Here is a 25186-nt window from a genome sequence, read left to right as displayed (position 1 = left end):
TAACTTTTGTTAGATTTTTTAAAAAATATATTTTCTCCCCACTGGCCCTGGATCCTAGTAGATCCGCCGCTGCTGTACCATGTTGGTATTTCGTAAATAATTGATAAATAGTTCTTATCATTATCCGTATACATATGGTGCATATGTAACAACAGATATAGATATGTAAATGTACACTACTGGTAAAGGTTCATGATGAATGATTCCTTGTATACAGTGGTCCAACACTAATATCACGGGTTAGCCAGAATAAATAACCGAAAATGGTGTGGGGGCAATGTCACATGTAATAGGTCAGGTTCAAACTTGACCCTTTAAATGGGTCCACGCAAAAACCGCTGAGTTTCTCTAATAAGATAGATTGTCAAGATCAAACAAAAGCATGTTGTAGCCTCCGAATTTGAAAATATATATAAATGTCATATATTTCTACACGGGTACAGATTCATGTATAATATATTTATACACATTAATATAACTATTCGAACTAACTGGAACTCGATCATCAAGATGCCAGCTCATTTTATTTATAGTAATACAATTTGGTCTTATAACCAAAAATAACATGCACACGTCACATAAATTAAAGCTCTATAAGTAATAAGTATTAGAATAATATTATTATTACAAAAGTAAGCTTCTAATTATGGCTGCTTGGGCACTGTTGGAATCTGTGGTGGCCAAAAGTTGTGACAACCGGTCACTTAGATCATCAACCTCTCTGTGCAAGCTTTTGATGTAGTTGCAAGTCTCCTGCAACACCTTGGAAGCTGAAACCTACAACAAGAACGAAATTATAATTATTATAAAAAAAAACTTAATTTTAATATTTGCCACATTTTGCATTTAATGGCACTAAAGTATAGTCAATGATGGCAAGGAATATCCAAGTCCCACAACATTACAAGTTGTGGGTAAAAAAACATTAAAGGGAGGGCACAAGCGTGACTTATCTAGCAAGGCCAACCAAAGCCACAGAAAATCTCTGTTTTTGTGTCTTGTGCATGTGACTTGTTCGTGTGAGAGAGAATAGTGAAAGAGATGGGAACTAAAATTAAAGAAGCAAAATTATTGTTATTATTATTATAGAAAAATTGGTCAACATTATTATTACTTTGACAACATTAATCTCATTATATATATATATATATATATATATATATTTGATGGAAACAAAAGAGAGAAAAATATTAATGTGATAAAAAAAAGTGAAATGAGAAAGAAGAAAGACTGAATTTGTAATAATTATAATAATAATAAATGTGATTATTATTATTATTATTATTATTATTATAATAGGGGTACCTTGTCTGAACGCCTTGCATCTAGTTCAGGGATTAGTTGTTGTAACTTTGAGATGATATCAGTGATCTGGGCATCAGTGATCTCAGTGGAAACATCCGATTGACTCGAACGAGATCTTCTGCTAGACATTGTTGTTAATTTTAAATTTAAAAGGGTTTGTGACGAGTGTGTTTGTGTGACAGAAATATTTTGCTGTTGTGTACACTTGATTTGTTCAAGGTAACTGAAAGATAAGTACTAACTACTTCTGACTACTAAGCTAGCTAGAGCCTATAGAGGTAGCTAATTCCTCGGAAAATGGACGAATAGGAAGTGGAATATTTGTCAGAGTGAGAATCAGAGAAAGAAAACTTAGTATGGGAGCTAGCTTAGCTAGGGAGCTAGCTATAAAATTGAGGAATATTCAAAAAAGAGAAGTGTTGTTTATGTTTATGTGAGGAGAATGAATGGAACTAGGAGGGGAGAGAGATAAGAGTAGTGGCCGTGAGCATGAGAGAGTTGAGGGAATGTGTCAGTGGGTGTTGGAAGTTGAAGAGGACAAGAGAATGGGAAAGGCATTAGGCTGGGGATGTTGTTAAATAGGGCATTTCTCTGTGTGTGTGTGTGTGAGAGAGAGAGAGTCAAGTAGATGAAATAGTAGGAATGGGAGAGATACGCCATACAGTCGTTTGTGCTTATGTCCCCAAACTGGGGTTAGAGTTGAAATGGAAGATGGGTTAATTAAGGGAAGTGTGCTTGTTCACCCAACTACGCGGGTCCTCTCTGTGTCAGTCTCACCACACAACCCCATGTTATGTTTTTACTCCCTTGTCATTTTAATCATTTCCAATTTCCTTTCCTTTCCTTTTTCATTTCTAACTTAATTAACTTCACTTCCAACTTAAAGAATAATTAATGAATTAATTACTCATGGATATGATATGAATCACAGTTTCAGTTTAGGGTCAATTTAGTAGGGCACTTGGGAGAGCAATTTTAGGAGTGAAATTATAGGTTGTAGACAAGTATGTATTGGTGGTATATAAACCTTTTTTTTAATATGATTACTAATATGGTGTAATATAGTTAGTTGGTAACCTTATCTTCTAAATTTTAATTATGTAATCAGAAATTTGATATTTGAATATCTGTATATGAAAAATTCTATATATTAAAAAAAAGTTAATTTCTTAAATGATTTTTAGTATGTTGAGAAATTAGTTTTTGACTTCTAGCTAGTGAAATATATATCCCAAGTTCACTCAAAAGTTTTTTTTTTATATTATCAATTTAATTAGAAAATAATTTGAGTATGATTTTTAAGATAATTATTCTAAAATAAGTAAATTTATCAAAAATAAGGATTTGTGGTTAGATCAGTGTAAAATATTTTAATATACGTACTATCTGCATGTGGATTATTTATTCATAAAATTACTTTCTTAATTGGCTTTTCTTTCATAGAGAATTGATAAAGACAGAAAAGTTTTGGGGGAGTACTTAACGTTTATTTAGACAACATTCAAACAAAAATCTTTTAGATTCATGGATAAACATTGTTGGAAGTAAGAAACACATGCTGGTCCCAAGCTAGATTAATCGAAAGTAATAAACTTGTAGTACGTAAGTGATGATAGTGAAGCATGAGGCAAGGGGGTGGCTTAGACATGATAATTAATATCCATCGGAAAGGGTAGAAAAAGAGAGACTCTACTTGACAGTGACGTTTAGGTAGATATGGGGGGAATACCAAGAACAATGTGCTACTTTCCACCAAATAAGATACTAATTACTTTTTAAGTCATTGAAATTTCCAAATCTTTCTTGCTACAGACCATAAATATCTTAATCAGAGGTAGTATTGCTTGAATCTTATGTAAGATTATTTATGAGAATATTAAATATTTAATGTAATTATATATCTAAGAGTTAGACTTAGATTTAAAATTTAAATTATTGATTAAGCTAAAATCATTTCTTAACATTTGCATAGTTTGAAATTTCTAAAAATGGTGTTTCATCCGGAAAAATGTATACATCATTAATGAAAGAGAAAAATAAGAAGAGTTTGAAAGAGAAAATTGTTTGTAGTTATAATCATTTGGCTGTGGTTCCAATCACATGATCCATATGATGTTATGTTCCAAAAAATATTGAGCAAATTTAGTTGCAATTGTGTACAATGCACAGGTATTTTCGTTTTGAAACAATGACATAAAATTTACTCGTTAAATACTTTATATGTGGATAAATAACTAGTAAGTATGTCACACATTGCGCATGTTCATAAATAAGCGTATAATATATAGGTACCTCAGAATAAATAGGCATTGATAGAAAAAAATTAGATTAAAATTAATCAGTGATTCCAGTAAAAGAAATTAATCAGTGATCAGATTAAAAAAATTAACGGTAATAAAAAAGACAAAATAGGCTATTTTACTGGTTACTAAATATGCCAATCTAATTCTACTCACTATTTTATACAATAATTTCAAATCAAATGTGACCAATAATAATTAATCTATTGAATAAAAATATGAAATACATATTAAAGTTTTTCATTAAGAAAACAACAATTAAAATAAGATTTTATTCTATCAAATGATGTGATAATCTCATATCCATTCCATCCAAAAATATTAAATGACATTTTTTTATTTAAAAAAATATAATTAACTATTGAATACAATCAATTAACATTAATATAATAGATTCATCTTAATAAATTAATTAATCAATAGATTCATGTTAATAAATTAATATAATAAATTAATTATTAATAAGTTAATTATCAATCAGATATTAATACATAAATTAGTTTGATTAATTTTCATTTTAGGAATTTATATATATAAAAAATATACATTACGTATAAAAAATTATGCACGTGATGAATTATATGAAAGATATATTGATATATATGAAAAAATAATAATCAATACTAATAAATTGATGTTTGATGGATGATAATCAATTGGTGCATTAAATATATTTATTATACTTTTTTTACAATCAAACTTTATTATAATAAATTACATTAAATATGACTTTAATAATTTAAACTTAATTCAATCATATATAATTTTTATCATTATATTTACTCTACATGTTATCTCTCTTTTATATTTTTCACTTTTATTTATATTCCAACAAAAATTATCATAAAAAATCTGATAGGAATATATAATCAATATTTATTCTAATTAAATATATATCTTAAATTTTGCATTGTCATAACTTTTAAAAAAATTATTATAATAAATTAAAATATCAATAGAGTAATATAATTATCAATTTAATATATAATATTTTTAATATTTTTATTTATGCTCAACCATTTAATTAATAAATTTAGAAAATATATTTTTTCTTTTAATTAAAATTATAAAAATAAAAGGCATAGTAAATTGTTTTATATTTAATTAAAAATATTATGCACAATTAGAAATGACAAAGAAATACATATCCACGGGTATTCGCGAATAAAATTCATAGTAGATATTAAATAAATATTTTTAGTAGGTAACTAGTGGATAATAAGTATAATTTTACATGTATTTTTACTGTTCCTTTGTTAATGAACACGAGGATAAATAGCACGGTACTCATATTTAATAAAATGTACTTATTAAGGGTTTGCTTTTTCGAGAATTTGAATTCTCAAAGTTCCACAGTCTCATATTGAGGAAAAATTGCAATGAGTACGCGTATCATAGATTTTCCTTAAATGATCAAATTTTATTTATTTTAACGTTATGCTATCCCTCTTCTGTTTTCTCGAGTAATAAACATGCCCTGATATATGGAATATATAAACTATAAATTATATACTAATGAAATAAAATAATTTTACACAATCATTCAATTATAATATATTATACAGAATAAAATTATCACTTCATAACCATTACATTTTAACTTCAAATTTATGAAGGTAATAAATTGTTTTTAAATTTAATTTCATAAAAGAATAGTGAGAAGAAGCATACCTGGCCCACATAACGGAAGTACGTATCTAAAAAACAAGCTTTGAACAAGTTCAGATCATATCTCAAAGAAGAAATGAGGACCATTAGTTGCAGTCACCGTAGAAAGTGAAGCTAAACTCAACATTCGGTGTTTTCTTTCAATCATGCCCAGAGAGAAAGCTGTGTGCACAGAATATACAAGCACTTATTAGTTATTAATTTCCGCTTCCCCTTTTAATTATGCGGTATTATCTGTTACCAGGCTTGAAAATATATTAATTTAATGTTTAATGTTTTTATTAACCTGAGGTATCCTGTGGCAGCTGATTTATGTTAATGACTAATCTCCTGCGCGTCTAATCCGCAACCCCCGTGAACTCACCCAACTTAACTCAATTACATTTTTATGAATTGGGTTGAATTTAATTTATTATAGTAAACTCAATTAAAACGAGTTAGATAATGGGAGCTCGAATATGCAATAAACATATAACTAAAATTATTATAAATAATGTGAATTGTTAAACTGATTACATGTTTATGTTTTATTATTATGAAGGAGTTATTTAAAAAAGTTACAAATTTATGATTTATCCTATGAATACATACGGTATTTTATTAATATTGTGAGTATATATTTTATATCACACGTTGTTACACATAAATGTCAATGTTTCATCAAGAGATTCTGTTTGACTTTCTCTATTGGATATTATTTCAAAGAGTGGTAGCAAAACAAATTTTGAAAATATCTTTATTATTTCTGAGTTTGTGGTATTTTTATTAAAAAAAATTCAAGAGTTAAAAAGGTGATAATTTCTTTAATGACTCCACCTAATGATCCAATCCAGTCCAATTTAACTGGATTTGGTTAAAAAAAATAGATTAAAATCAATCTAATCCGAATCACTTATACCTCTACTAAGATTCATTTACAATATTTCCTCCGATAGATACTATTCCATCTATACAAACTTGAGGATTGAGTTCCTGATTATATACTTAAGAAATAACAAGAATATTTTTCAGCCATATCACAGTAATATGGAGATAATGTTCACCTTAATCATTAAGTCAATATTACTTATCCTGCCTTAATCCTTAAGTCAACATTGCATATGACTTGGGAGCAATTGTTATGTAGATAATTTATTCGCCTTATTAAGTCATCGTCGTTTTTCCTAAGCAATATTGACTCAGGGACAACTCTTATGCAGATCATGCCATATTTCCTTATTTACCCTGAGATAAAAAGTAAGCATCCTAAGAAACACAAGGCTCAATATCTAGCTAAAATTGGCACTTGCACTTAACCCAGGATTATCGGAGTAAGAAGAATACCCAAACATAAATAATGGAATACCCAGTCACATGCATTAATGTCATCTTACGCGTAGAACTCAACGAACTTAACAATCTTTCTTGTCAAATGTTCTTATATGTATATAAGATAGTTTCCCTCTCAAATATGGATAACATCACTCATTTTCACCACTCTTTCATACATGTTTAGACTTGGGCTTTAGAGTCTCGGTAGGTGCAGTAGTGACGACCCTGAGCACAGTCAAGGTCACACTACTACAAAAACCAGATTTAATATCGGCAGATTAACATCAGTTTTTGACAAAATCGATGTTAACATAAACGTGATGGCCTAATTGTAAATAATGTGTATTCGTTAACATCAGTTTTCTTGAAATCCGATGTTAACATAAGTTCGTTAACATCGGTCTTCTGAAAATCGATATTAACGTATGATCAGTTAACATCGGTTTCTTGAAGAAAACTGATGTTAACGTTAACATCATTTTGTTACATCGGTTTTGTATTAAAAACCGATGTTCGACTTACATTTTAAATTATATCAGACGCGACCTATTTTGCTCACGCTATCTTCTTCTTCGTGTAACCTCTCTTGTTCTGCATCTAAGCTTGTTCTTCTCCATCGGGCTGAAGACCGTGACAACTCTCTCTTTCTTGTCCATCGCCACCTTACCTAGGTACGTTTCGTCTAAGCTATGTTGTTCTATTGAATACCTAGGTCTATTTCGGGAACTCATGGTTAACCCAAGGACCTTTTTTGGTTTATGCTGCAAGGATTGGGGAACTCGTGGTGACCTGAGGTACATTTCGTGTCGTGGTCACTGGTGGTCACAGGGTCTCATTTTGATTGAGGTAAGTCGTGATCACTTTGTAGGTCTTTGAATGCTTAATGTCTATTGTAAAACTAGGGTAGCGTAGTGTACTAGTGTAGTGTAGTGTTCTTCATTTTGTTTGAGGTAGCGTCGTTAACTTGTATGTTTATTATGTTTCATGTACATTGTTACAAACTGCATTTTATGGAAAAATAGTTAACTTGTATGAACTTTCTTCTTTTTCTGTATGTGTCTTTGTAGGTTTGTTCCTGTAACACATATTCAGGTATCTAATCCTGGAAACCAAATTGAGCTTTCTGGAAGAAAGTTAGTCATTGATTCCAGGTGATTCTGGTCACAAAAATTATTTGAAAGCATGTATTTTGTCTATCTCTCAGTTTTGTGTTCTGGTCCCATTCTGTAAGCATATATTAGTTGCTTCACATATTGCAAATAATAGAGAAGTTGTGGTCCACATATTGAATTATTGCTATCCACATATCATAATTTGAGTTGAGAACTTGATAGTAAAGACATAATGAGAACATGATCAGTGGTTGTCGCATGTTACCCATTTTCTTATGTTAAGAAATTAATTAATAAGTATAAACTTTTGAATAAATGATCGGTGGTCTTGGCTGGACTCTAGATGAATGTGTTTGCAAACTCCAAACCAGTTGTGGTTCAGGGTCACTGTTGGTCTGATTGAGTTTTATAAAAACTAGCTCTACCTCTTTGCGATGGTGTTTCACTATTTCCCCTTTAATTCAAATGACCCAGAGAGTTTGTTATGCTATAAATAGGGTTTTACACAATTATGTTAGTGTTGTTATTGTTTCACCAGGTCATCCTCAATCCCAAGCTAAAGAAGAAGACCATTAGGAGTACCCTATTCTTTGAAGGCTGCTTGAGGTATTCCTATTCATACTACTATGATAAGTTAATTACCTCTATTTGTTGCTAGCAATTGCCCCTGTTACATAGTTCTATTAGATTGATACCAAATATGAAACCAATGATGAGAATATGAAGCATACAACCCCTGCCCTTAAGTTTTATAACGGTGACGAGCAATTGCCCCTATGATAAGTTAATTATCTCTATTTGTTGCTAGCAATTGCCCCTGCCCTTAAGTTTTATAATAGTGACCAGCAGGGCTAATTTGATAATATGAAGCTTGAGGCACCTACCTTTTAACCTAGTGTCCCCAAAGTGGCCTTACCCAAGGATCTTGTTTCCATACATTGGGAAAATGGGCACATTGATTTTTTGACATCTAAATGGAAAATTAACTTAAATAGTATTAGTTATCAGTTTTTAAATTTACTTTCAGAAACCAAAGTTCATTCCTGAAAATTCAGTAGCATGTTAGGTCAGAGAACACTTGCTGCATATGATCCCCACATCCCTATAAGGAATAACTTCAAATTTTCACATCCCTTACGATATATTTTGCTAAGTTTCACAACCTCACACACAAAAGATGAAGCAGTAGATTCAAGATTATAGCGTGCTCCCATGGTAATACAAAGAAAATCAAATAACATATAACTTGTGTGCCTGATACAAAGATTGAGTCATTGTTTTTTTTTTTATAGATGGCCATTTGGACAATCAAGCTAAGTACCCCTTTGCTACAGCTGCAACCCACCATCAAAGAAATGGGGTTAATAGCACAAACCAAGTCTCTAGAATGAGCAGTCTCTTAAATAGTCAACTGTATCCTTCAACTAGTTAAACAACGGACAAAAAATGATGATGTAACTACAGTCCATGGCACCTTGTTTTGTACGTACAAATATAAATATTCCAATTAAGTATCATGTCATTCACGTATTCTTATAGATGTTGTAAACATAAATCTTAGTGAACCCCTAAATTGCTTAATTTAGTTACAAACTCGAGTGTTTGGATCTTTGTTCTCATTGCTATTAGGTAGGCATATTTTTGCTTTGGAAGTTTCAAGTGGGTCAACATGTCAAGAAAATGGACAAGATCAATTGAGTTTCAGTTCTTCTGCAGTTTTGTAAACATGTTTAGGTTGATTGCCTGATTGCAATTTTGCAAATTGGAATATTATAATCCATTCTAAGTGAAGTTCGAGGTTAATTGTACTTGTGTGTGTTGGAAAATGACAATTTTGATTAGATTATTGCTGGTTATAGCAAGGTTGCATTATTTGTTGCTATTAGTTTTTACTCTCACCTATTTGCTACAATTACATCAAGTCTAAGAGTGGTTGCTGGATGCTTCTAATTGGCCAGAGGTATCGATTTTGAGTTGATAGAGATCTTGTAGTTATTCACTTATATGCTGCATTGCTGCTTAATAGTCAGTCATTCACTTAATTCACTTATTGTTTTAAGCCTTAGATATGGATCCCTTACCATTTTGTAGGTCAGGCTTATGATGAATACTCAGTGCTATTGAGCATAATTCTCTGATTACTAGTGTGCTCAATATTGAACTGTATTTCTTGTTGTGTGAAGTGGTGGTAAGTAGCTCCATAGCATAATTTAGGAACTTACACCTGAACACTGTTCATTGAATGCTCCTAAAAATCTGATCATATAATCTGAATTCCTTGCTCTTTAACCATAAGAATTGAGAATTGCATCACAAGTGCACAATGCATTAGAACTTAGAAGTGCATACTTGCTTGAGAGAATCTTCATAAGACCATAATTTTTTATATTTGTATCACCAGTTCATTGTCAAAAGGGGGAAATTGGATCATCCTCTTGAAGCTCAATGATACTTCCTAGTTTTTTAAGTTAGCAGACTCATCTCCATGGATCTGGACCAACTATGGAAATTTGTTTCAGAGAGGTGAAACTAGCACCATGGAGTTCTCATTTGGGTGAATGTAAAATGGATTTGAAGGTTCTTGAGCACTGTCCACTGTGCACATAGATAATTTATGAGTGCTCATTGTGAGAAAATCAGAAAGTAGAACCCTCTCCTAGACTAGATAAATGAAAGATGGTAAATGAAAAGTTTGAGTGTATTCTTTATTAAACTCTAATTTATTCCTATGTTAAGCTAACTGAGAAATCAGAAAGATAAATTATTACAGTCTGATTCAGATATTACCAACTGTACATGGTAGGTTTGCAAATTGGAGTATTATAATCCATTCTAAGTGAAGTTTGAGCTTAATTGTACTTGTGTGTGTTGGCAAATGGCAATTTTGATTAGATTATTATTGGTTATAGCAAGGTTGCATTATTTGTTGCTATTAGTTTTTACTCTCACCTATCTGCTACAATTACATCAAGTCTAAGAGTGGTTGCTTGATGCTTCTAATTGGCCAGAGGTATCGATTTTGAGTTGATAGAGATCTTGTAGTTATTCACTTATATGTTGCATTGCTGCTTAATACTCAATCATTCACTTAATTCTTTTCTTCTATTTCTAGAACAAAAGGATAATATAAATCAATGTATCTAGAAAAAAAATTGTACATGTCATTGGTAGGTTTGAAAATTGAAATTGTGAAAAACATTAAAGCAGCTTCAGCAAAATGAAGTTGTTAGAGAAAAAAATTGTACCCAAGGATCTTGTTTTCCATAACATGCTACAAAATTCAGATTATTGTGCTTAAGAATGTCAAATTTCTCTTTTGTGAAAGATCTCATGTTCACTGCCCATGTTGTTTCTGCCCAAGAAACAACTGAATCAGACAAAGAGGAAACAAAAACTACCTTAGTTTCGAACTGCATCTTGGTCTGGAACTACCTTATCAGTCTGGTACTTGTGAGAAACTGTAACCACAAGTGGCATTCCATGCTGCATGCATAGTATTGCAACATCGTGTTCACGTGTTAAAATGGAGACTGTTCCTTGTGGTCTCAAGAAAGCTCTCTCAATTGCTTTCATCAACAAGCCAATTGAGACCTTCCCCTTCATTTCTGGCAACCCACTATTGTTCCCATCTTTTCCACAAATAAAACCAGAAGAGAGAAGAGCAGTTATGTCAATGTAAGAAATTGGCTTCTGAATTAGTCTCTCAAACAAGCCACTCCTTTCAGCTAAATTGGTGTTGGTTCCCACTGATGTTGCCAACATCCTTCCTTCGCCCCCAATCACCTTTGATAAGGTATAATAAACGGGTTCCTCTTAGGATCATGTTTGCTTTTTTTTGCCTTAGGCTCAGCCAGCACAAGAATGCCATCTCTTGCAAGCAAACCATCTGTTGGAACCTCATCACCTGGCCACAGGAATATTGTGTCACCAACCACAATATTAGATTAGATATGGGAACCATTAGGATCTCTTCACCTCTCTTAACCCTGAATTGCAACTCGTCATTTCTTCTCTTTGCCAATTTCAACATTTTTCTCTTATGCCAAGAGTTTGCTACTGAATTTCCTGCAACCAGTAGTAAAATGGCAAAAACTATGGCAACACCATGATGCCAACCATGTTTAGGTTCCTCTGTAAAAAGTATAAGCCCAATGTCATGACTTTGCTTTTAGTATTGGCATTCAAAGGGCATATAATGACTACCATTGGAAAACAATTATACTCCCCAACAACCATTTTTCTTTTTCTTTTGGTAACAACTTGTATTGTGTACCAAGAGAGTAGGATAGTGATAGTTGTCTATAATTAGGTAACAAATAAAGAGAAGTCCAAGTCCAACCAAATCTAGCTACTCGAAGTCCAGCATAGTTGTGTATAATCCAGGATAGTGATATCAAAATATATATATAATGCAGGATAGTTGTCTATAATGATGTACAAGCTTTGTTAAACCAAAAGTAATATCCATGGGCAACTACCCCTCAATGAAAACCCTCAAAGTGGACTAAACCCTGGGTGCTTTCCATAAAAAGGCCCCCAAAACAACATCATATTGAAACTATATATGCATGATTATCTATATCTTAATATGCATAAAGGCATTAGTGTATCCTAACCCCAAAACCTTAAGGACTGGAAATCATGAGAAATACATTACCTTAAGCAACTTGCTCAGAAAATTAAAGCAATAGACTATTCAAATACAATGAAAAAAAATATACCTTAACTTTGAGTACCTTGCAGCAAGTCCATTGGTGTTACATGATGATTTACCTACTTACCAATGAAATATTTAAATTATAGGCACTATTTATCTAGTTGTTTGCATCGTGATCACGACATTCGTTCCTGGACACTATACTGATCATCATCATAGGTACGAAAGTTTGCAATCAATTTTGATGCTTAATTTTGTTATGATTGTTTTTGTATGTCATTAATGTACTTTGCTTTAGATACAACTTTTGTTCATAATGAGTGAACCTTAGATTTCCGTTTGAGACTGAATGCAATGATTCTTGCGGACAATTTACATTAATCATTGTATTCAATCTTGAATTGTTCATTTGGACAATTTGGGGAGACTGATATTTTTATGGTAGATTCACGCGTTAAGGTTAACATTATTTTGTTTAATTTGATGAAATTTCAGTACAATGCATTTCTAGTTTTTCTCTGAGTGTATACTCGATTATCAAGAAATTAATTTCACCGATTTCATGTCGTGTACTTGGAGACCAATGCAAAATGCTACCAAAATTTTGTCAAATTTAACAAAATAGAATTAACCTTGATGTATGAAGCTACCATAAAAAAAGGTCTTCCTGAATGGGATAGGGCCACATCTATAATAAAAAAGTGAGATTTTCATGCATCAAATAACTTTGTGAGTATCACAGAGTTATTATTTAGATGGATCGAAGTTGGATGAATGAAAGTCACATGAGCCCTGCATATGAGGAAGGCGCCGAAGAGTTCTTGCAATTTGCCTCTGAAAGAAGTCGACAGGATGAGGACGGAAAATATTATTGTCCTTGCATCAATTGTTTGAACGGAAAACGACAAATACTAGACAGTATACGGGAGCATCTATTGTGTGATGGGATTAAGAAGAATTACATGACGTGGATATGGCATGGTGAATTGACAGACATGCATAGTGGGTCCCAATCTGAACCATTTGATGTAGAAATAGGAGATCACTTGGAGGATATGATTCATGACCTTGGACAAGATTCTTTTCAGCAAGCACATGCCCCTATGTATGATACATTGCAAAGTGATTCAAAGAAGCCTTTGTATCCGGGGTGCAAGAATTCCTTGACGCTATTGTCGACGGTGTTAAGTCTAGTTAATGTGAAGGCCAGATATGGTTGGAGTGACAAAAACTTTAGTTCACTTCTTCAAGTAGTGCACGATATGCTTCTAGAAGAAAACACATTGCCTAAAAGTTACTATCAGACGAAGAAGATATTGTGTCCGATGGGTATGGAGTATCAGAAGATTCATGCTTGCCCGAATGATTGCATATTGTACATACATGAATTTGAAGAAATGTCCAAATGCCCTGGGTGTGGGGTATCACGGTACAAAGTCAAGGATGATGAGGAGTGTAGTAGTGATGAAAACTCAAACAAGGGCCCCCCAGCGAAGGTGTTGTGGTATCTGTCGATTGTTCCAAGGTTTAAGCGTCTTTTTGCTAATGGAGACAACGCTAAAGACCTTACATGGCATGCAAATGGGAGAAACTGCGATGAAATGGTCCGTCATCCGACTGATTGCTCCCAGTGGAAGAAGATAGATCGTTTGTTTCTGGATTTCGGCAAAGAGGCAAGAAATCTTAGGCTTGGACTAGCCAGTGATGGAATGAATCCATATGGCAATTTAAGCACTCAACACGGTTCATGGCCAGTTCTACTAGTAATTTACAACTTGCCTCCTTGGTTGTGCATGAAGCAAAAATACATGATGTTGTCTATGATGATATCGGGCCCAAGACAGATAGGAAATGACATTGATGTTTATCTAAGTCCGTTGATTGAAGACCTGACAAAGTTGTAGGACGAGGGGGTTTTAGTGTTTGATGGGTTTTGGAATGAGACTTTTCAAATGCGTGCAATGCTTTTTTGTACCATTAATGACTTTCCAGCATATGAGAATTTGAGTGGTTATAGTGTTAAGGGTCATCATGCATGCCCCATTTGTGAAGAAGACACAAGCTACACACAACTGAAACATGGTAGAAAAATAGTCTACACTAGGCATCAACATTTTCTAAAACCTCATCACCCTTACAGGCGATTGAAAAAAGCATTTAATGGAAGTCAAGAGCACGAAACTGCACCGATACTGTTGACTGGTGAGCAGGTCTTTCAGTGGGTTCAACACCTAAATACTATATTTGGAAAGAACCAAAAGAAGGAAAAAAGTAAGACTTGCATATGGAAGAAGATGTCGATTTTCTTTGACCTTCTGTATTGGTCTGATCTAGATATTAGACATTGTATTGATGTTATGCATGTGGAGAAAAATGTATGTGATAGTGTCATTGGGGCGCTCCTTAACATTCAAGGCAAGACAAAAGATGGTTTGAATACCCGTCAAGATCTAGCTGAGATGGGTATACGATCACAGTTGCATCCAAGGTCTAATGGTAGAAAAATATACTTGCCTCCAGCTTGTCATACTTTGTCCAGAAAGGAGAAGATTAGTTTTTGTCAGTGTCTGCGCCGGGTCAAAGTCCCACAAGGATACTCTTCAAATATTAAGAGCCTTGTGCAGTTGAAGGATCTTAAGTTGGTAGGGTTAAAGTCTCACGATTGTCACGTCTTGATGCAACAATTGTTAGCCGTGGCCATACAAGACATTTTGCCTAACAAAGTCAGGTTAGCCATAACTTGCCTGTGCTTTTTCTTCAATGCCATATGTAGCAAAGTCGTTGATCCTGTGAAGTTAGATTAGCTGGAAAATGAGGCTGCTATTATACTATGCTAGTGGGAGAAGTATTTTCCTCCTATTTTCTTTGACATCATGGTTCACTTAATTGTTCATCTAGTCTGAGAAATCAAATGTTGTTGTCCTATTTTTTGTGGTGGATGTACCTGGTTGAGCGATACATGAAGATCTTAAAAGGGTATATGAAGAATCTACATCATCCGGAAGCATCTATTGTTGAAAGGTACATTGCAGAAGAAGCCATTGAATTTTGTTCAGAGTACATTGAAAAGGCTAAACCTATTGGGCTTCTTGAGTCTTGGCATGACGACAAAGTGGGTGGTAAGGGTTCAAAAGGATTGCATGTTATCACTCCAAGTGTAGAAGATTTGTTACAAGCTCACTTGTATATGTTGAATAACAGTAATACAGTTTTGCCATACATACTTCAGCATGAAGGTTTAGTGAAAGAAAGTAATCCAAAAATGTCAAAGAACTGGGTCTTGAAAAAGCATAACAAGACTTTCCTTGATTGGTTTAAAGATACAATCTTTGTTGATGAAAATGCTTCTAAAACATTAAGAAAGCTAGCAGATGGGCCTGAAAGAAATGGTATAACTTTGCAAGGATACGGCATAAACAAGTATTCCTTTTATACAAAAGCATAAGACAAGAAAAGTACAATGCAAAACAGTGGGGTCACCCTAAGGGCTGAATCTCAACACTTCGCCAGTGTACATGATGACAATCCTTGTGTAGCTTCCACCCTTACTTTGGGTTCATTGAAGAAATTTGGGAGCCTAACTATGTCAAATTTACTGTTTGTGTTTTCAAATGTAAATGGGTTGACAACAACACCGGTGTGCGGACCGATGATGTAGGATTTACGTTGGTAGATCTAAAGAAACTAGCTTACCAGAATGACCCTTTCATCATGGCAGAACAAGCTAAACAGGTATTTTATGTTCAAGACCCTTGTGATGAAAGGTGGTCAGTGGTTCTACACGGGAAAACAATTGGTGTTAATGTAGAAGATGATGATTCATACATTGATATTTATGTTAGTCCTTTGTCCACACAAACGTCGCATAACGTTGTTGGAGAAGAAGAAGCTGACGACGTTCATGCTAATCGTAATGATCATGATGAAGGAGAATTAATTAACATTGTCTAATGTAATTTTCTTATTATGTATTTCATTTTAGTACATTCATTTACATAACTGAATAAGTTTTTTGATAATCTAAATTAACTAAAGTTTTTTTCTTTACAGGCCGATGGCTACTCCACCTAGCTCTCCTCCTCGTCCTCCTACTAAAGCAGCATCACAGTCGCCGTCTATCTTGAAGTGGACAAGAAAATCCACACGGCTCAGATCATTGGTGACTAGACCAGCTGGGGCAGACAGACCGGTGGTCCAGATCGATCCAGCGACCGGGAAGGCCGACGGTCCCAACAAGAAGAAATTAAGAACATATTTGGAGATTGTCACTCGTGATAAGGTCGATGTGACATACGAGAATTGGAAGTATGTCCCTACTGCTCAGAAGGATTTGATATGGGAGAATATTCAGGTATTTTAGTTTTCATGTTGCATTTTGTTTATGAGCCAAAAATTTTAATTTACTAATAATTAATAAAACCTAATTTATTATTTGTCAGGATGAATTTGATATCCCTGAAGCCTCTAACGTTAGGACAAAAAAGAAAATACTTCAAACTGTAGGGGAGCGGTGGAGACAGTTTAAGTTTGATTTGACGTCAAAATGGGCACTTGCAGCCGACAAAGATAGTGTGGATGACACTGTTTGCGAAAAATACGACATTAGCAAGGAGAAATGGACTCAATTTTGTCAGAGCCGCAGAGACCCCTCGTGGGAGGTATGTACTTTGTCATTTTCATTGTTTTCAAGTTTAAATTCACTTATTATAATACATTGTAATAATGAGTTTCGTTAATGTTCAATTTTTGCAGGATGTGCGGAAAAAGGCACATGCCATCTAGAAGCAAAACACTGCCCCCCACGTGTTGTCTCGTGGGGGTTATGAATACTTAGAAAAGAAGCTGATGGCTGAGAAGACAAAGAAAAAACTGGAGGAAGCTGCTCAATCGGGAAGCACTGAGGCCGTGATTGACCCTCCATCTCCCATCAGACGACATGTGAAGTGGAATATGGCCGCACCAAGAAAACTGGCCAGATGACGTCTGAGGCAACAAAGGAAATTACTGAGAAGATTGTAAGTCACTTTCAATTAATAATTGTAATTATTTATGTTTATTTTGTGAATGACTAAACAAATAAATATGTTATGTACAGGATTCGTTGGAAGAGCAGGCGTCATAGGGTTCCTTTGTCCCACATGGACGTCAGGATGTCTTGACTGTTGCCATTGGGTGACTAGAACACCCTGGACGTGTGCGTGCTGTTGGAGCTGGTGTGACCATCAAGCAATACTTTGGATCGGCTCCACGGACCTCCTGCACTTCTTCCTCCATGGCTCCCGAAGAACTACAACAGCTGACTCAATAAATCAGGGACTAGCTGGAGGAGTCGATCATAGAAAAAATGACTCGACAGCTAATGTTATCCTTCAGTCAGATACAATCCCAGTTTCAGTCACAGATGCAATCACAAGGACTTGCACTGCCTCCAGAGCCTGAGGTTGGTCCCTCAGCTGCTCGCATCAGCACAAAAGAGAGTTGTGTTGATCCCTCAGGGAACGATCTAGACACAAGTGACTCAGACAAATGTGGGTTGTACATCGAAGAAAATCTTCCCCGCCTGGTTGCTCTAGAAAGAGTTTATGAGGGATCCACAACCGTTCATAACATCCCTTTATTGCTTGATCAAGTGAAAGTGAAGGTCGGTGTTGAGGAGGTTAAAGATGTAGATGCTCCCGTTCTTGTACCCATTGACGAGGTTAACTTAGTGGGGGTAAGCACTTAACACCTTCCTTGCTTGGCTGACACATCACGTCAAGCGTTTATCAGAACATGTATTTTACTGTCATTAAATGCTTCTTTTTTCAATTGAATTGTTCACTGTAATTGAATTATGTTAATTAACTATGTTGGATAAACAAGAAGCTATGGGACCAGCAAAACCTGCAGATAGGCCGAATCGTGAGGTCGATGATCCCCTATATCTGATGACATCGACCATCCCACAGTTTTTTTTGAAGCCGTTGCAGGTTATGTGGGATGCTACCATGTTCAGGGTGTTTAATCAAGACTTCCCCTTGTACATAAAGCATGAAGATTTGTCTGAAATAGCACACGATGGTCAATGTCTCAGCATCTCTGTTATATAGTTGTGGATTCTGTAAGTCAATTTAGAATATTGTTAATTACTTAAGTTATTATTTTAAATTCATACATAATTAACTTTGTGATAACAACAATAGGCATCTGACTGAGACAAGTATGCGAGCGAGGAATCCCGATGTGTATGGATTCCTCGAGTCACAGTCCATCCAGAGATGTATAATACTACAATAACCTTTATTGTAAAAACTAGATGTAGAATTCAAAACGGGATGTCTACCTAGGAGCCTACCTGAATGGGTAAGTAAAACTGAACAAATGAATTTAAATAATGTATAATACTACAATAACCTTTATTGGTCTCCATTGCAGTGCATACTAGCAAATGGTCGCCATTTTGCCTAAGGGAAATCTTGTTGTTTGGTTTTGTTCCTTACATAATGGGCCAAACAACTACCTTAAAGGAATAATTAATAGGTCAGTGTTATTTTTCAATACATTTGCATTACCATTACTCAGCAGATACATTGTACTAATGTTCCTTGTATTCAACAATGCTTTGAAAGGACTTGATGATACTCCACAACCTAAATCCAAGGCTAGTGCTAGGTGGATTGTTGTTAAAGTAAGTGATTTAAAGAAAACTTCTACTTATATATATATATATATATATATATATATATTATGTGTGTGTACACTAAATTGTAGTTAACGTTTAATATCTAAATTTCATTATGTATTTAGTGTAATAGACAAAAAGGAAGCACTGAGTGTGGCTATTACGTGATGCATTGGATGCCCACTATAATCTTAGGAAGTTTCAGGAATAATTGGAAAACGGTAATTGTTTATTTCAAACAAATTTGATTTTTTTATGATTGATATTACATTATTAACTTATGCTTTATTTTATCATGCAATATTTTAATGATGTTAGACCATTGGAAGCAGAGAGATTGAAGGCGCTTCGCATCCAGTGGGCACAACATTATCTCAAAGTTAGAAATCAAACTTAGGATGTTAGGGAACTTTGTAATTTTGGTTTACTTAATTAGTTTACTAGCTTGCTTTACATTTTTTACAATTGATGTTTCCTTTTAACATTGAATATTCTTTATTGATAGTTATTAATAAATTATTTATTGATAGTTATCAATTGATTTTTTACAAATGATAGTTTACTAGCTAGCTTTCTGCTAAAAACGATTACAAAGCAGAATGCAAATGATATATACTGTATTGTGTGGTCTGATTTGAAATTTATAAGTTAATTTTTGGGTTTATTATAAAAACAGATAATATATTAAAAGAAATTCCTAATAACAACATCAATTTTTTAATAAAATTGATGTTAATCTATACAAATAACATTGGTTTTTCCAAAAACCGATGTTAACTAAGCACGTTACATCGGTTTTTGAATAAACCGATGTTAACGTTCTTAGTTAACATCGGTTTTTGTTAAAAACCAATGTCAACTTCCAAAACGTTAACATCGGTTTTCCACAAAAACCGATGTTAGTGTATACCTTAACATCTGTTTTTGAGTAAAACCGATGTTAACGTTTGGAAGTTAACATTGGCTTTTGTGAAAAACTTTAACGTTGGCAATTAACATCGGTTTTATACTAGAATCGATGTTAATTGCCAACGCTGTTATGAACATTGATACCTTTTTTTTGTGTAATTCTTATTATATAACATCGATTATTTAAATAAACGATGTTGTAATTTTTACGTTAACATCGATTTTAAAAAATCGATGTTAACGATAAAACTTTCAACATCGGTGCGAGTGACCGATGTTGGAAGTCATAAATAACCGATGTAAAAAACATATTTTCTAGCAGTGCGAGTGACCGCCCAGGGTCTCATTTTTAAAGAGATATCAAATTTTTTATTTAGTCCATATAGCAAAGCCAATGTGGGTCTAAAGAACTATTTTTGTACAGTTATGAATAGAAAAGAAAATAATAAAAATTGAAACTTCCTAAAAATTTATATTTCTTATGATTTTTATGATCAAATTTTATTTAAAGAATTAAAAGCCATTAGAAAGGTTTTAACAATTGAATCAAAATACAACTTTATGCATGATATTGAGTTATTTGAAGACATTTAGGGGTGTATTTGACTAGGATATATATTGAAGAAATTTAAAAGACTTTTTTATATAAAAAAGTCTTGAGGTATTCAAAAGACTTTAAGATGACATAAATAAGTTTTATGGTATTTAGTTAGGATCATCAAGATTTATAAGGAGTGTAACGAAATCCAATAGTATTTGATTAAGATTTTTTAAAAACTTATATGTCTTAAAACCTATATTTTACTAAAGATAAATTTATAAGGACAAAAAAGATGTTTAAACCTATATTATAAGGAAAATTTATGTTTTAAAATTTCATGTGACATGTTATCTTATAATTACTTTTTCTTAGGAGTGTTCATAGACTGATCTAATTCAACATGGACCCAAAACACCAATAATTGAATAAATAGAAAATCGAGGATCAAAAATTAAATTTTATTATTGGATCAAATTGGATTTTGAATTTGAATTTAAAAATCGATTAAATCCAAATCAAACTTATACACACATATATGTTTTTATTCATAAATTTATAATATCACTCATATTTTATTTTTATTTCCTATATATTTATAAAATTATTATATAACTTGTTCCTATTTATGAAAAATATATTTAGTTAAAGAAATATTTTTATGTTATATTTGAGTTAAGATGGATAAATATATTATTATTAATTTTATAGTGACATATAAATAAAATATATAATATTTTAAATTATTTTTATTATATTTATTATATATATCTTATTTCTTATTTAATATTTTCTAAAAAAATAAAAGTAAGAATAAAACAAAAAAATTGATCCAATCCAAACTGTTTTAAATTGGATTGAATTAAAATTTTAAACAAAATCGATTGAATGATAAACCAGCAAAACTAAAATGATTGAATCAGATGATTTTTTCTCTTCAAATCCAATTCAATCTGCAAACACTCCTAATTTTTTCTTTTGAAAAATAATCTTACTATTAGCTATTTTCTTGCAATTTTTTACCATTTGAGTTTTAAAAAATAGAATTGTGAGTTAATTAATATTGATTGCTATAATAATTATTTACTATTAATTCAAAGAGAAAAATGATTATGCACTTAAAGTGTAAAGTAATTTTACACAATCATCCAATTAGAGTCCACCATGCATGAGAAATTTATTGATTTTTATGATAACTACTTTAAAAGTCATACAAATGATGACTTATAATTGGACGACAATGTAAAATTGTTATACGCTGTGAATGTATGACTATTAAACTCTAATTCTTTTATCATAAGAGAAAAAGGATTATGCACGACTAGTGTAAAAAGTTTTACACAAATATCCAATCATAACAAATTATGCATGATAAGATTATTAGCTTTTAAAATAATTTTCTTAAAATAATTTAAACAATGATTTATAATTAAATGACATTGTAAAATTATGTTACACTACATTGTATAAACATTAAACTCTTATCATAATCAAATATAACTGTAACGTACATCTTTGAAAATGATTTATCAACGTTAAATCAAAATAATTGTAAGAATAGAATAAACACAAAAAACAACTTGAATGTAACTAATATCAACCTTATAGATGTCACATAATCTACTCTACATATACAAAACAAGGTTTATGGAATAATTTGATATGAGAATCCTATATTCATTTCTTCAAAAAATTATTAAATGTTATTATTTAATTCAATTATTAATTCAAACCAATATTATTCTATAATGCAAATAACTCTATTTTGTTATTTATTTTATTAGAGATATATTCAATTATTATTTTATTAAATACAAACAATTCTATTTTTATTTTATTTTTAGAATTTTTATTCTTAATCAATTATTTCATTCTTCTTTTAGAATTTTTAATAATGATTCTAATATTGCTTAATAATGTACTATGAAAAATGGCCAATTAATTTATTTATACCTTTTTAGTATTTTTTTAGTTAATAATATATCTTTTTAGAAAACTGATGTTGTGAATTGATGACAACATCCGTTTTTCTAAAAATCGATGTTGTTTTTTTTGGAATTTTAAATATCATGTCTGTTTTTTTAATTACTCCAAATTAATCTGTAAATTAAAAAATAAAATTAGTCCAAACAGTTTTTAGATAGTTTTTGAGACAGTTCAAATGTTGTCCATAATAATTGAATATTTACTTTCAATTAAAAGAAATATTTAAAGTAATGAAAGTCAATACATGAAATCATTGTTAACCTAATCTAAATTAACATAACTCTACAATTCTAAAATTACTTAAGCACCTAGTGTTTCATTTTTAACTTTTAGATAATATCTTGCCCATTGAATGCAAATTGTCTTTGTTTTTAACAAATTGAATTAGTTTTGAAGTAAACAATTATCGTTTCCCAATTATCCTTGAAACCCTCCTAAGACTATCATTGACATCCAATGCATTACGTAGTACCCACACTTGATGCTTCCTTTTTGCTTATTACACCAAATTGAATAGGATATTTAGATATTCAAAGTTAACCAAAAATTAGTGTACAAAGTAATCAAATTTAATTTTTAAGGAATCAAACATTGTTTAAATGACTTATTTTACCTACAATCCATCTAGCAACATCTTGAATTTACTTCCTCAACTATCGTTGAATCCCTTTAAAGCATTAATTAAGAGAAACATGCATGCGTATTGTACAATTAAAATATTGATGTCAAATATTAATCATGAAGTAAATGTATTACAAAATACAACTGACCTATTAATAAGTCCTTTCAAGTAGTTGTTGGGCCTATTGTGTAAGGAACAAAACCATATGACAACATTGTCCTTAGGACATATAAAGACCATTTGCAAATGTGCACTACATTGGAGAACGTACATTAAGTTATTATAAAACATGCATTATTTAAATAAATTTGTTTAGTTTAACTTACCCATTCAAGTAAGCTCCAAGGTAGACTTCTCTCTGTGAATTCTGCATCCATTTCTTAATATAATCTTCTTATTCAAATTATGATTTCCCAGATTTTTGTATGGATTGTGGCTCAAGGAATCCATATATAGAGGCATTCCCCGCTCGCATACTTGTCTCAGTCATATGCCTATTGTTGTTAAAATAAGGTAAATTATGTATGAATTTAAAACAATAAGTTAGGCCATATACAATAATGTAAAGTGACTTACAGGATCCACAATTGTATAACAGAGATGTTGAGACATTGACCACCAAGTGCTATTTCAAAAAGATCTTCATGATTTATGTACAAGGGGAAGCTATCATTATACACCCTAAACACGGTAACATCCCATGACACTTGCAACGGGTTAAGGAAAAGTTGTTGGATGGTTAATGCCATCAGGTATAGGAGATCAACATCAGGATCCAACCTATCTACAGGTTTCGTCGGTCCCTTAGCTCCCTGTTTATCCTACACTGTTAATAAACATAAGTAAATGATAGTCAACACTTTATTTGTAACAAATCCTTTTTTAAGAATTCTTAAAAACAACAAAATGAAATACATGTTTTGAAAAAGGCTTTACAAGATGTGTCGGCCAAGCAAGAAAGGTGTTAAGTGTCTAGCCCAATGACTGAGCCTCTTGAATGGGTACAAGAACATGTGCATCAGCATCTCGAACTTTCTTAACACCCACCTTCACTTGATCATTGCCCAAAGGAAAGCTGTGGATGGTCATCGACCCTTCATAAACTCTTCCAAGGGCAACCAGTCGAGGAGGATTCTCATCGACATACAACCCACATTTCTTTGAGTCACTAGTGTCTAGGTCCTGCCCTGAGGGATCGACACAACTTTCCTTTGTGCTGACACAAGCAATAGAAGGACCAGGCTTAGGCTGATGTGGTAGTGCGAGTCCCTGTGATTGCATTTGCGACTGCATCTGGCTGAAGGACAACATTAGTTGTCTAGTCACTTTTTCTGTGATCGACTCCTCTTGCTGGTCCTTGATTTTTTGTGTCAACTGCTCCAGGTCTTTAGGAGCCATGGACATAGACGTGCGGGAGCTCCTTGAAGCCAATCCAAAGTATTGTTTGATCATGACACCGACTCCAGCAACACGGACATGACTAGGGTGCTCTGGTCGCCCAATGACAGTAGTCAGTACATCCAGACGTTCATGGGCGACAAAGCTTCCCTGTGAGGCCTGCTCTTCAGGGAATCATGCAGTCAATAGATGAAACAAATTTGGTTTATGACCTATTATTATTATTATAACAAATTACCACTAACATAAAAAATTGACTTACAATCCAATCTGCAATTTCCTTTGCTGCCTTATACGTCATTTGACAAGATTTTTTCGTGCGGGCCATCTTCCACTTCACATGTTGTCTAATGGGAGATGGAAGACCAAATATTGTTCCAATGCTCTTGGATTGGGCTGCTTCCTCCAATTGTTTATTTTTCTTGTCCTCCATCAACTTTTCTTCTAGATAATCATAACCCCCACGAGACAACACATGAGGGGCAATGTTTTGTTTCTGAATGTCTTGCGCTTTCTTTCGAGCATCTTGTAACAATTACACATTAGGCTAACTTAATACACTTGGCAATAATGCATAAATATGAAGTGTAAAAAACAATGAAAATCAACTAACCTCCCATGAAGGGTCTCTATGGCTTTGACAAAACTAGTTCCACTTCTTTTTGCTTATGTCATACTTTTCACATACTTTATCATTTGGCCCTCCTTTCCATCTTCCA

The 25186-nt window shown here is 32.8% G+C and overlaps 1 protein-coding gene across 1 annotated transcript; it reads right to left on the bottom strand.

Annotated features, from left to right (window-relative positions):
* Positions 1-475: 475 nt before the first annotated feature.
* Positions 476-1952, bottom strand: LOC114395810 (transcription factor PRE6-like). The gene is made up of 2 exons (XM_028357666.1): positions 1306-1952; positions 476-777 (listed from the first exon to the last, which is right to left on the bottom strand). The coding sequence occupies exons 1-2, from the start codon at positions 1432-1434 to the stop codon at positions 625-627; spliced, it is 282 nt and encodes a 93-aa protein (XP_028213467.1). The 5' UTR covers positions 1435-1952; the 3' UTR covers positions 476-624.
* Between the last annotated feature and the right edge of the window lie 23234 nt (positions 1953-25186).

The sequence above is a fragment of the Glycine soja genome, chromosome 18 (assembly GCF_004193775.1).
Source record: "Glycine soja cultivar W05 chromosome 18, ASM419377v2, whole genome shotgun sequence".
Classification (NCBI taxonomy): Eukaryota; Viridiplantae; Streptophyta; class Magnoliopsida; order Fabales; family Fabaceae; genus Glycine; species Glycine soja.
The sequence above is the reverse complement of the archived record's forward strand: the minus strand, read 5'-3'. Positions and strand labels throughout refer to the sequence as shown.